The sequence below is a fragment of the Pinus tabuliformis genome, chromosome 8 (genome assembly GCF_031772625.1).
Source record: "Pinus tabuliformis cultivar Carrire ecotype Pingquan chromosome 8, CPIR1, whole genome shotgun sequence".
NCBI lineage: Eukaryota > Viridiplantae > Streptophyta > Pinopsida > Pinales > Pinaceae > Pinus > Pinus tabuliformis.
In genome coordinates, this window is record NC_142294.1 from 805,734,280 (window position 1) to 805,747,760 (window position 13,481).

Genomic DNA, 13,481 nt, shown 5'->3' on the forward strand with positions numbered 1-13,481 from the left:
AAAGATTTCCCCAAACTGCTAGCACGGATAATACAAAATATGTTCCACCAAAACCACATGAAGGAGAAAAAACTAATTTGGAAACACAAAGAATGAAAGAAGGTAAGTGCGAATGTTGTGGCGAAAAATGGGATTCTAAACATAAATATGCTAAGGGAAAAAAGACCAAGAACTTGTCTACATGTAAAGCAACCAATGATTGAGATAGTGAAGAATAAGACATAGAAGAAGTTGAAGTTCTCCACAATTTTCTCTAGAATCAGATAGCGAGAATATTCCGCGTCATTATCAGCCATGACAAGTATATCTTAGCCCCAGACATTAAAATTAAAAGAACATATCAAAAAGAGCAATGTAATGGTTCTAATAGATACCAGCAGCACCCACAACTTTTTAAACTCAAATATGGCGAAAAGGCTCAACATTTTCGCATATCCCATGCCCAACATGAAAGTGATGGTAGCTGACGAAAAGAAAATTGAAAAATTAGGGAAATGCCATAAAGTCAAATTGTAGATTCAGGACTACAATCTAGAATCTTTGTTCTACACTGTACCAATAGGAGGAGTGGATGTGGTCCTAGGTATCCAATGGCTACAAACCCTAGGCACTTACTCTGCCAACCATCAAAAGCAATTTATAAAGTTTAGATGGGAGGGGCAGAAATACAAGTTATATGGGTTCCAACCCCCTCAGAATCAAATTGTATCATCATACCAGATGATGAAGCTGATCCGGAAGGGAGCACCAGTATATGTAGTGCAGTGTCATCAAATGGAGATGTTGGCTTCAAGATTGGTTAGCGAAGAACCATCTGAAGTTCAAGAACTACCACCTGAAGTTCAAAAACTGATTCAAAAACACAAAAAGGTGTTCCAAGATCTTCCTATGAAGATGTCGCCTGAAAGAGAAATCAAGCACATAATCAAAGTCAAATCAGGGTCAAACCCTATCAATATCAAACTGTATAGATATCCACATCATCCAAAAACTAAAATCGAAAGATTAGTCCAAGACCTTTTGAAGTGTGGAATCATCTCAAGGAGTAGAAGCCCTTATGTTGCTCCAGTGGTTCTAGTTTGAAAGAAGGATGGATCCTTTGGACTATGTGTAGACTATCGAGGATTGAACAAGGTAATGATTAAGAATAAGTTTTTGATTCCCTTTGCAGATGAAATGCTAGATGAACTTCATGGAACCCAATATTTTTCAAAATTGGCCTTGAGATTGGGATACTACCAGATTAGAATAAGGCTAGAGAACGTGGTGAAAACTGCTTTTCGAACACATGAAGGTCATTATGAATTTAAGGTAATGCCCTTCGGATTAACTAATGCTCCAGTAACCTTCCAAGCCACCATGAATGAGGTATTTTGTCCATATCTAAGGAAGTTTGTGTTAGTATTCTTTGACGATATTCTAATCTATAGTAAAACATGGAAGGACCATCTACAACATTAGTTCTCACTATATTAGAAGAACATTAGTTCTATGCAAAAATGTCCAAGTGCACATTTGGAAAAGAAGAAGTAGAGTACCTCAGACACATAATATCCAAGGAAGGAGTAAAAGTAGATCCTAATAAGATCAAGGCTATAAAAGAATGGCCCATACCAGTTAACATCTCCAAATTAAGAGGATTCTTAGGTTGAATGGGTACTATCAAAGGTTTATTAAAAACTATGCCCATGTAACCGCACTCCTAACGAACCTTTTAAAGAAGAACTCATTTCGATGGGATGTTGAAGCAAGAAAGTGTTTTGAAAACTTAAAGGGAAATTATGTCTAATGCATCTATACTGGCAACTCCAGACTTTTCAAAGTTGTTTTTGATTGAATGTGATACTTCAAGATTTGGCATAGGAGCAGTATTAATGCAAGATGGTCACCCAATCACGTTTGAAAGCAGGAAACTCAACAACAAGAACGTATAAAGTCTACATACAACAAGGAAACAATCGTCATTATGCAAACATTAGCCAAGTGGAGACAATATCTTTTGGGAAGTAAATTCTTAATACGAACAAACCATAATAGTCTTCGATACCTCCTCCAGCAAAAAACACTCTCTACAGAACAACAAAAATGGATCGAAAAAATTGCCGCCTTCGACATGGATATATTACATAAGAAAGGGAAAGACAACATAGTAGCAAATGCTTTGTCCAGGAAAGACAAAGAATCATCATTACTTGCAATTTCAGTTGCTATCCTAGAATGGCTTAATGAAATTCGAAGTGAGTATGCAAAAGATCCAGAAACAAGTGCTATAATCAATAACCCTCCTCAAAATTCAAAATTTGAATGGAAAAACGATATTTTGTGGTACAAGGGGAGAATTTACCTAAGTCCAAATTCTAAATTTAAATCCAAAGTTCTTAAAGCGTCCCATGATTCACTGTTAGTCGGACATGTAGGTTTCTTTAAAACCTACTATAATGCACGCCAATCATTTTTCTGGAAGGGAATGAATAATGATATTCAAAAATATGTAGTAGAATGCGATAAATGCCAGAGAAATAAAAATGAGAACATTATGACACCTGCACTGCTTTATCCCTTAAATATTCCCAATCAGAAGTAGGAGGAAATATCAATGGACTTTATCGAAGGGTTACCTGTGCCTGATGGCAAGGGAAAAATTCTCATAGTAGTCGACAGAGTCACCAAGTATGCACACTTCATTGGAACGAAAAAATCAAACTCAGCAAAATATTTTGCAAGAATGTCTACAAATTACATGGGTTTCCCAAGGTCATTGTTAGCGATAGAGACGCCAAATTCAAAGGTAATTTCTAGAAGGAATTTTTCAAACATATAGGAACCTACCTCAACATGAGTTCAGCATACCATCCTCAAACAGATGGTCAAACAGAAGTTGTCAATAAATGTTTAGAAGCCTACCTACGTTGTTATGCAACAGACAAACAAAATAAGTGGGCTCAATGGTTACATCTCACCGAATGGTGGTACAATTCCACTTACCACACTTCAGCGAAAATGACTCCATTTCAAGCTCTGTATGGTTACGAACCTCCTAAATGGAAGGACCTTGCCATTATCAAGACAAAACTTCCAGCAGTTAAAGATCAATTAGAAGAAACCCAAAAGGTCGTCCAAGCACTAAAGGAAAATCTAAATATTGCAAGAAATTGTATGAAGCAGCAGGCTGACCGAAACAAAATAGAGAGCGAATTTGAAGTTGGAGAATGCGTATTTTTTAAACTTCAACCTTACGAGCAGTTGTCCTTAAAACAAAAGGGAAAAAACAAATTAACAAAAAGATCAGACAACTAGCATACAGCTTAAGCCTTCCTGATAAAAGTCGTGTTCACAACGTTTTCCATGTATATCAGATTAACAAAAAGATCAAACAAGTAGCATCCACCTTAAACCTTCCTGGTAAGCGTTGTGAATAAAAGTCGTGTTCACAACGTTTTCCATGTATCTTGCCTTAAAAAAACACTTGGCAAACACCAATCAGCACAGACAACATTTTCGAATTAGATGACAAAGGGAAGATCATTTTAGAACCAGAAGGTATCATTTCCACCAAGGAAAATAAGTTGCGATCACGAGTAATCAAAGAATACCTTATCAAGTGGAAAGACCTACCTGAAGAAGAAGCTTCCTAGAGACATAAGCGTTTTGTCAACAACATTTGTCATTACGTATGCTTTGAGGACAAAGCATCTTTTCAAGAGGTAGGCAATGTTATGTAAAAAATTAGTAATTTTGTAATTATGGATTAATTAGGCAAAAGGGCATGATCAGAACATCATGCCCTTTCACCAATAAACACCCAAGGCGATATATAAGCCAAGGGCCCTTCTATGTAGCAATCGTCATTCAAGTATTAATAAAAAAATATATGTATTTCTGTCAAATTCTAAGCTATTCACTCCATATAGCCATGGTGTTTAAAGTTTTGAACTTTGGTGGAGTTATAGTTTCTTGCATGCAATAAAATGGACGAATGGGAATGGGAAAGAGAGAAGAGAACATTTTTATTTAACAATGAACATATAAAAAACACAAATGCTAGATTAGAGTCTAGACCCTACCTCTTCAGCTCTCCAATGGTGCCTTCAATCCCAAGCTTCAATCTCCCTTGCAATCTTGAAGCAACCCTCTCAATCTTCCTCAAGTTCCTCTCACTCACCTCAAGCTCCAATCTTCCTCTCACTCACCAAATGATACAAATGATGCATTGTAGGGAGGGGAGGAAGGCTTTTATTTGATATTTCTTTTGCTCTTCCCCTCCCTCCAACAAAAAAAGTTGCGCACATCTTTTATCCCGTGGAGAGCTTTCTGGTGTGCGAGAGTGGTCAAGAGCGATCACTCCCCACTCCCTCCCTAACTTAAAAAATCGCTTTGGGAGCAATCAGGGAGAAATCACTCCTCGACCGCTCCTACGCTTACTTCTAAAATCACAAGGAGCGAAAAATAAATTTAGGGAGCGCGCTTCGGGAGCGGATTCCAAGGGGCGCTCCCCGCAACGCTAGCTTGGATAGCTTACAGACTTGCCAATTAATGATTAAAGAGGGATGTGCAAGTGTCAAAACAAGAAGAATGCATGCTACAACGTTAAAATATAATGTAAACTGCAAAGATGGAGCGAATACCTGCTGCACACTTCATTTTTTTAATTAAAAAGCAAACCCTAATTTAAACTTGTTATCAAACCTAAAAGAAAAAATTCATTTAAGTTCGCCGTAGGGTTCAAATTGGGCTTGAGGTTTGAATTCATTCGGTTCATTATTAGGTTCAACATTTAGGTTCAGTAAACGTAAATGAAACTCAAATTCTCTTTCAAGTTCGCCGAATTCCAAACCTGAAGGTTTAGGTTCAGCAAACCCTGTGACTTAGCTTGTACCAAAGTGATATTGTAGTGTAGTCTGACAAACTTCTGCAAGCTAACAAAAGGTCAAATCTCTAAGGAAGATGTTAAGTCTTGAACATTAGAAAGAGAGAGTGATGTATGATTTCCATTTCCATAAGCTTTACAACTATTAAAAGATATGATAATTTGCGACAATCATCAAAAAAAATGCATAGTTTAGATCTGTGTTGCAAATTTCACCCAAACCAAATTCCTCCCTTGGAAGCTCTCTATTTCCAGTTTTAGTGAAATATATAATATATGTTCATATAGCCCAGCATCGCAAGGGGTGATATCCTCGAGGTCTTGGCTCTGATCCAAAACAGCACTTCCTGCAAAAGTTCTCTCAGAAACACACTCTCAATTGACAGCGTTTTAGAGAGCGCATTTCTCACCTACAATTGTGTACCCCCTGGAGCACAAATATTGAGGATTTTCTTTAAAAAAAAATGGATTCTTCAAGCTAAAAAAAGACTCATTAACTTACATTTTAACATAAAATGTTAAATGAATAAACCCCATTCCAGGAGGTTTGGCAGTGGAATCAGACTCATCAAACCTCAGAGTCTTAGACGATGAAGATAGAAAGTAGATATATTTCCATCTTTCAACATATATGAAACAGAACCCTGCACTCTGTCCTTTGTGCCTAAAACTTGGAAATTGCAGAAAATTGATATTGAATTTTAGCAATTAAACAGTAAGGGAAAGCGCCAACAGGCCCCACACTCAAAAAGAGGGTTTAGAGCTTGCAGAGCTCTCATCCCTCTTTATCATTCCTTGCATTTCCACTTCAATTCAGTCGAGTGTTTAGTTCCTCGCTTGTGATTTGAGCACATGACATATTTTGTATACACTATTCTATGCGTACTATAACTCCTCAAGTAATGATGGCCTATTTCATTTCATTTGCTACTTTCTGTTATCCATTTTATAACTTTGTAACTACTACATGTTTGATGTTATCTGTTCCATTTCCTATTTTACTTCATCCTATTGGTTTTAACTTTTAACTTTTTGATTCTGCACCTACTAAACTATTGATGGTATTTGGTCTTGTACTAAACGGCTGATGCTTAATTTACTATAAATCATGTTTTTTTGATACATTTACTATTTAGTTCTTATAATGTAATGTAGGTATTAGTAGCATACAAATCTATCATGCTGCAATCTAAGTCCCCTTCCACGGTGATACAGGACATGCAGACCCCTGAAATAGGATATAGGAAGATACTTTGTGCACGTGCATGTGTGTGTCTGCATGCGCATGTGTGTGTGTAAAGAAATACACAAATGAAATATCATGATAGACAAAACAATATACATTTTTAATATTTATTAATAGGCAATGATCAAACATGAGTGCCAACAACACTGTACAATATAGATTCAAAAGTAACCTTAAAATTTAAACTGTAGTTTTTCCATTCAATGTCTTCATAATGCATTACATAGATAGGATGATAGTTGGGAATGCCAATCACAAAATACAAATAGATAAGTAGATAAGTCTCATGCCTCATCCTCCTGCAAGAGGATCTCACAATCCAACTCATCATCACCACCACTGTCACTACCACTGCGGTCTCCTCCCTCCTCTTCATCTGGACTGTTGGTAACAGTGTTAAATTTACCAGAAACATATCACCCATGTCACAGTATATCAGAACTCATTCTCCAAGCCAACAATCTCAGCGATAATTCAACATTTCAAAATTATCACAATATTTCAGTAAAGATTATGAGGCAATGGAAATTATCATCCTGTCCACATCAATCTCGCCTTCCTAGTCTTTTAACCATCATTTGCAAAAGTGAGTTACGGGATTGAGCTCTAAGGATACTATGACAATTTTCCATCAAGCAAACAAGAGGAAATCCATTGTTTTCATCACCATGATTTATCTCATGATATACATTAATTTTTGTTTTTATGTGATTTTGTATCATGCTGTCAGGACTTATGACTCAATACAGATATCATATTTCAGTATCGATGTGCGATGTACCACTTCACATTTTAATATTCATATATCAGTTTTATTTTGAGATTTATGTAACAATGTGTTTCTTTGATGTTGTTGTTGCTTTAGATGTTCAAAAAATTGAACAAGATTATGCTTTTGTACTTTTTTAAGTTTATTAATATGATATTTTTTATATCTTCCCCAATGTTACTAGTTAGTTATATTCTAAGCAATCAGCAATAAATTGGCCAAGATGATAAATATAACATTCGTTGGTAATGGTGTGGAAGATGACCCCTTGAGATGATGATCATCATCATCAAAAATGGCCGGCTCTGGGACCAGTGCATTAAGATCCAAGATGGCCAATGACAACTCAAAGTTGTTGTTCAAACCCACATCATTAAGAAGTATAACACATATCTTTGTCCTTCCCTTCAACCATTCTTCCCTCATCCTATATATAAGGCAGAGGTTGGTGTACACATACCAAAGTTATCAGAACTGAAACTAGTCAAGGGTCAAACGGGTATTGACCTTAAAGCAATCAAGAGTCAAACGGGTATTGACCTTAAAGCAATCAAGGGTCAAACCGGTATCGACCTTAAAACAATCAAGGGTCAAACCAATACAAAACTAGAACTGCCATGTGAACCAATTTATGAACCGGTCTATTAAAAAATACATAAAATATGCAAAATGTAATCAATGTAAACCCAAACCATTAGACACTAAGATCTGGTCACTGGTGTATTGGAGGGAGACGAAAGGATTCTTTTCTTTTGTTTTTTTCCCCTTTTTTCATTCTCCCTCCACCAACCACTTTTGGCTCCACTAGATTGTACCAATTGTGAACCAGTTTAAACCAGTTGATTCCGCGCTCTGGTTTGATTCAACAATAACACATACACCAATATCTGCACTGTAGACTATACAAGCTTGCTCTTCTTCAAAGCCTACACATTCCCATCTTTGCTCCGGTTCCTCTCACAACAAGAGGATGAAGTAACATGAGAGAGGAAGCTCGTGACTAAGTATTGAAAAATAGTGCAGGTTGCCTGGCAAGCATAGGTCTTTTAAGCCCCATGTCTCTCATCACACCATAACCCCTGAATCGCCCAGTTGCATGGAAAACTCTATGAAGCCCTTGTCCATCTCATCAACGATGGCTCTACCTTGATACAATTTATTCAATGCATCTTCCTCCCCTTTAAACTTTCATGTTCATGTGACAAGGGAATTTGTGCGTATGCCTAGCACTAAGCAACTCGTGACCATAGAACTTGGGATTCAAGTTTTCAACAAATGAGTCCAGCAATGCAAATGCATGAAATTCTTTGCCTACCTACTCACAAAGATATTCCATATGGTGCTCTATCAGGTCAATAAGATTTTTTTCAATGTTCCATACTTGGGATGCTCATTTTAAAAAATAACCACCTTCACAGACTCGATAGTGGAGTCCCACCGCTCATAAACATCTCCCAATATGGCTTTGTCAATGTTTGCAAACCATAACAAAGAAATGATAGAACCCACAATCTTAGTAGTAAGTTCTACCCTCTCCCATCAACAATCATCCAACAATATCCTTCACCTTCTTTGAAGCATTTAAATCTAGCTGTCTCCAAAAGACCAAAAATTTGAAATAACCATCAGATGAAAGTGCAGTTTTGACCTCCCTTGGCCTCTTAAGCATGATGAACAAGAAAGGAAACCAAGTATCTATGATCTTAAACAATGATAATTGTGTGAAACTTTTATAGCAAACCATTACAAAAAAATGATAGAACCCACAATCTTAGAGGTAAGTTCTACCCTCTCCCATCCACAATCATCCAACACTATATCCTTCACCTTCTCTGAAGCATTTAAATCTGGATTTCTCCAAAAAGACCAAAAATCTAAAATTTAGTTTTGACCTTCCTTAGCCTCTTAAGCAAGATGAACAAGAAAGCAAACCAAGTATTTATGATCTTTAACAATGATAATTGTGTGAAACATTTATAGCTTGTGAGGGCATTGCATGGGTATGGTTTTGTACAAAATTGTAGATTTGGTACAAATCCTCAATTAACTCTCCCATCCAGGTCACATCTAAGGCAATAAATTTAAATGCAAAGTTTAGAGAACATACAATGCAATGTTTCCAAAGTATTTATAGATATTCAATTTCCAAAATAATGCTAGTAGCCTTGCAAACAAGTGCATTGTTTATATATTTTGAACACGATTATCAGCACCTACTTCCCCACTAACTTTAATGAACAACTCACACACATATGTTGCATCCTTGTATTTTCCAAAAGCATCCACTGCTTTCAAGAAGACTGGTACACGCTTTGATGACGCTATGAAATTAATGAGCAAATGGTATGCTGGATCCATCCATTCATCAAAAAGCATATTAACACAAGATGATGGCCATGCTAATTTGATAGGTGTTAGGAGTTTATCCACCTCCTCCTCTGCCTTAACCAACTATGCAGTTCTAAACTTCTCTGAAGCAAGAGCCACGTACCCAATCGAAACACAATTAACTAAAGCTCAACACATCTCAATAATTTAAGGAGATTATGCAACATTAAATGAAAAGAAATTGAGATAGAAGAAGAATCCAATGATAATATCCTCTTGTAGCACTTGTTGAAAAAGATCTTGTCCATTGGACCACAAGGAGCATGTCGCTTTCTTACTACTATTGCTAGTACGTTGTCAAAATTAACCTCACTCCACTTTTGCTAGATTATCTTTTCACAAATGCATGGGGACCATCATCTTTGTACGTCTTACGTGTTCTTGCCATTTTCTCTTGTCGAACAAATTCCTCTGTCATATTTTGGCTCAAAGACACTTATGGAGATGCTCCAATTCTATAATTGTTGAGGGCAAACAAATGGCCCTTCAATCAAAAGTAATTGCTCCTAAATTTGACCTTGCAAAAGTCATGCCCATAATAGTTTACTCCAGCAATAGACTTGCCGAATGGGTATTTACTCTCATGGTTTTCTTCTTTGCATTTACAGCCCTATTTTCACTTCCAAGCCTAAAAATGTTAGCTCCACTTACAAGAGATGGAGCAGTAACAATAGAAGTATCACTCTCAGTTGGACATAGAGGAGCAGCAGCTTCCCTTCCTTTAAGCTTGCGCAGCAACACCTGACGATTGAGCCATAATTTTGGTAAGATGAGTGTAAGTGAACATTGTTGTGACAAAATTATAGCAAAGTAATGACAACCTCTCCACCAAAATCCTTCTCTGTTGGGGTTTTGTTCACAGAATTTCCTCCCTGCAAGGGTTTCTGTAAAAAAAAAGTGAATGAAATGGAGCAAATTCCCATTTAAGTCAATTTGGGCACATTTTTCCAGGCCCACAAGTCTGACTCACCACTGCCTGCTTTTCTTGCAAGCCCAACTCGCAAGGATGATGAATCGGTGAGTCAGATTCATCCAATTCGCAACACATTGGGAAGCAGGGATGTATAAGGTAGGGCAGCCTCAACTAATTTGGCATTCTATACCCTTTTTTAATATATATGCATTATAGTATATAAATACATGTGTGTGTGCGCGCGCACGCCAAAATGTCCTACAATTGCTTCGATCCTGGGATTTTTTCAAGACAGCTCCGTAATCCTTCTCCCACATAATTCTAGGCATATGGCAACAATGATATAGAACCCTCTTTCAACTTTGTGCCAATTCTCGATTATTTTTTATAATTTGGACAATTTATTTAGCATGTTTTCCCTAGATAATCATATTATGTTTGCATATTACATATTTCTTTTGTATTTTTGGAGGAAAAACTTGATGTCAAAGAAAAACTTCAATATTTCCTACGTATTTGATTTTGCATCAGGAACAATGCCAAGTTCAAATGGAGAGATATATTTTTGAATATCAATAACTGTGGTTGCATCAATAATTTTCAAAAATTAAAAAAGAGAACAACCAATAGGGTTGTTATCCAATGGTGAGGGCAGTGACCTCTCAAGCTGTCCAGTGTTTCAAATTTCAATCTTCCCCAGGGCATGTGCTTAGACATTGCCCCATCTAGGCCAATACACCTAAAGAAGCACATTGGTATACGATTTACCCCTAATGGACTAGTTTGCCCCATGAAAGTGATGTTGCAAGTAATTCTTCCAATCTGGTTTGTCAAAACATCACTTTCAAGGAAAAAGAAGAGAATAAGTTGAGCAGGGAGTTAAGAATAGGCAAATTATAGCTTGCCAAGGCTTATGGGAAAGAATGTCCACCTTCATATATGTACCTGGCAAAGGCCAGATAATTTGTTCCTGCGATGATTATAGTGCTCTCGCCCATAAGAATTATAATCCACTATTATTACTATGTGAAGTGAACATGGGTACTAAATCATTACAGATTGCTGGAAATGTCACTCCCCACTGATCTCATCATGATCCATCTCAACTTGTAAGGAAGCTAAAAAATACACAATTTCTTCTTTACAATCCCACAGATGAACAAGATCACAAATAACATGGAACCTTTTCCACAATATCTGCCTAACATGACACTGTATTCTTTCTTCATTCATACGTAGCAACATCAACCTAACAGCATTGCATTCTTTCTTCATTCTTAATAGCATTCACATCCTTCTAGCTATATTTTCAAATATTTCACCGTAATTCTCTCTGATAGTCTTGTAGATCTAGATGAATGATGTTTTGGCCACTTCTTATGTGCATGCCATATGAACTGATATCAGTACAGGTAGGCCATGTGTTCTGTCTCCAGGGCATGTGGAGGGAGACGTGTGGTTTTTTGCTGTTCAACACCCCCTCTATACAAATGATTTTGTTAGGTATATTTTAGGAGAGTACCCTTTCAGGACATGCAGAAACAGAATAATGGGTTTTCACTGTTCAACTCCCATTCTTTCAAGTGACTTTGTTGGGTCTATTTGGGGAGGGTGGCGCGGTGAGCCAAAATGAGTACCTAAGTGTGGATGCCTAATGCATGAGTTACATTTAGGCCTAAACTATACCAGCTCCAAATCAGAGAGACATTCCAGTTCATGCACAATTCTAGTCATTTCTGAATATCAGCTGAGAAAATTTTCATGTCCATGCCTCAATTGCAAAAATAAAGAAAGGAGTGGAAAAATGGAACTCACCAGTATCTGACAGCCTTGCACCTGGAACACCTAGTTGTAGTAGGACTGAAACAAACCGCACATTGAGGAGGCGTAACCGCAGCCACATAAAAGTACTCAACCACAGCCTCAGCTTCAACCCTGGCAGCCTCTTCTTCAGCCAATCTGAGAAGCTTCCTGATCTCTGCCCTCTTGGCGGTTCTGTCCCGTTGCCATTTGCGCACGATCGCAAGACCAACCAGGATCACTATTACTAGAGCTAGCAAATAGTCTGAAATGCCAAATTCCCTGCGCCTGGGCATTTAATTTGCCCCCTGCACACCAGCCCACAAGGCATTCAAAATGAATATATACGAGAGCACTGAGTATCTCCTCCTCGGATGAGGTACACATAGACCCAGTATGGGTATGGATGGGTGCTCAGCGATGCTCCTCCTACTAAATCTGAAGAACCCAACCCCTTGTCTTTTGAGTGACCTGCGTATGGTTGTAGGATAACAGGATCTCTGTTGGGAATACGATGTTTCAATATGGGATTACAGTATACCATCTCAGAAAAAGGCAAGATGAGGTAATGGGTTTTGCCCAGATCTCCGAGAAATATTGGGGTATGAGCAGACACGTATTGATGGGGTACCTGAAATCAAAGAGCCCTAGCTCCTCAAGGACATGTACTCTCCAGGAGGGTTAAGTGGGCCTCACGAGAGATTAAAACTGCCAAGATTTCACAAGATTTTTCTTCTCGGTCTCCGAGTATAAGGGAGAGCAAGTCTTCAATTCCATGTAAGTGCCCTTAGCCAGGGCGGGGAGGAGTCTGGGGCATGTGGTGTGGGGCAATTGGTTCAGTAACAGAATTATATTTTATAGGACTGTGGGGGAAATATAAGCCAGTTGGATCTGGAATAAGAGGACTGACAGCAGAAGAAGATTGATGCATTAATGAAGGCAACCTTGAATGAGATACTGCATAAAAAGGGCAGTAAACTGGTAAATTTTCAGAATTCACTCAATTATTCTATGGGTATTGCAGGAAGAAATGTAGAAGAGGTTCCACTCTTTGGGAATTGCGACGACTGCATCACCCTACCCCGCAACAACCTCATGATTGTCCCAAAATAATCATTTTTATTTGGTAAGGAATCGCGATGGTCCCATTAATTCCTAATCCCTAAGTAAAGCATGGCATATTCCGTTACCTATTAATATTTATAGTTTTTCTTATATTAAGATTATATCTGTAGTTCTCTGAAAAACTAATGCTAAAGAGTAGGGGATGTAAATTTGTTTAGATAAAATAATATTATTTAAATAGTATTATAATTACTGTCCAAGGAAATTTTATTCCCAGAGTTTTATATATTAATTGGTAATGGGATGTGTAAGGGATGTACATTTCTTTAAATAAAATAATATTAACTAAATAGTAATATAATTATCGTATAAGGAAGTTTGTTTCCCTGAATTTTATATTTTAAATGGTAATGGATGTGTTATAATTTTATTA

General features: G+C 37.4%; 1 protein-coding gene across 1 annotated transcript in view; it reads right to left on the reverse strand.

Annotated features, from left to right (window-relative positions):
• LOC149238037 (ubiquitin carboxyl-terminal hydrolase 16-like) overlaps positions 1 to 13,088 on the reverse strand; it is a 73,880-nt gene extending 60,792 nt beyond the window's left edge. Inside the window, exon 1 of the mRNA XM_089372898.1 lies at positions 11,999 to 13,088. Within this exon, the coding sequence (XP_089229024.1) occupies positions 11,999 to 12,279 (281 nt within the window). The 5' untranslated portion in view covers positions 12,280 to 13,088. The remainder of the gene's footprint in view (positions 1 to 11,998) is intronic.
• Positions 13,089 to 13,481: the final 393 nt, after the last annotated feature.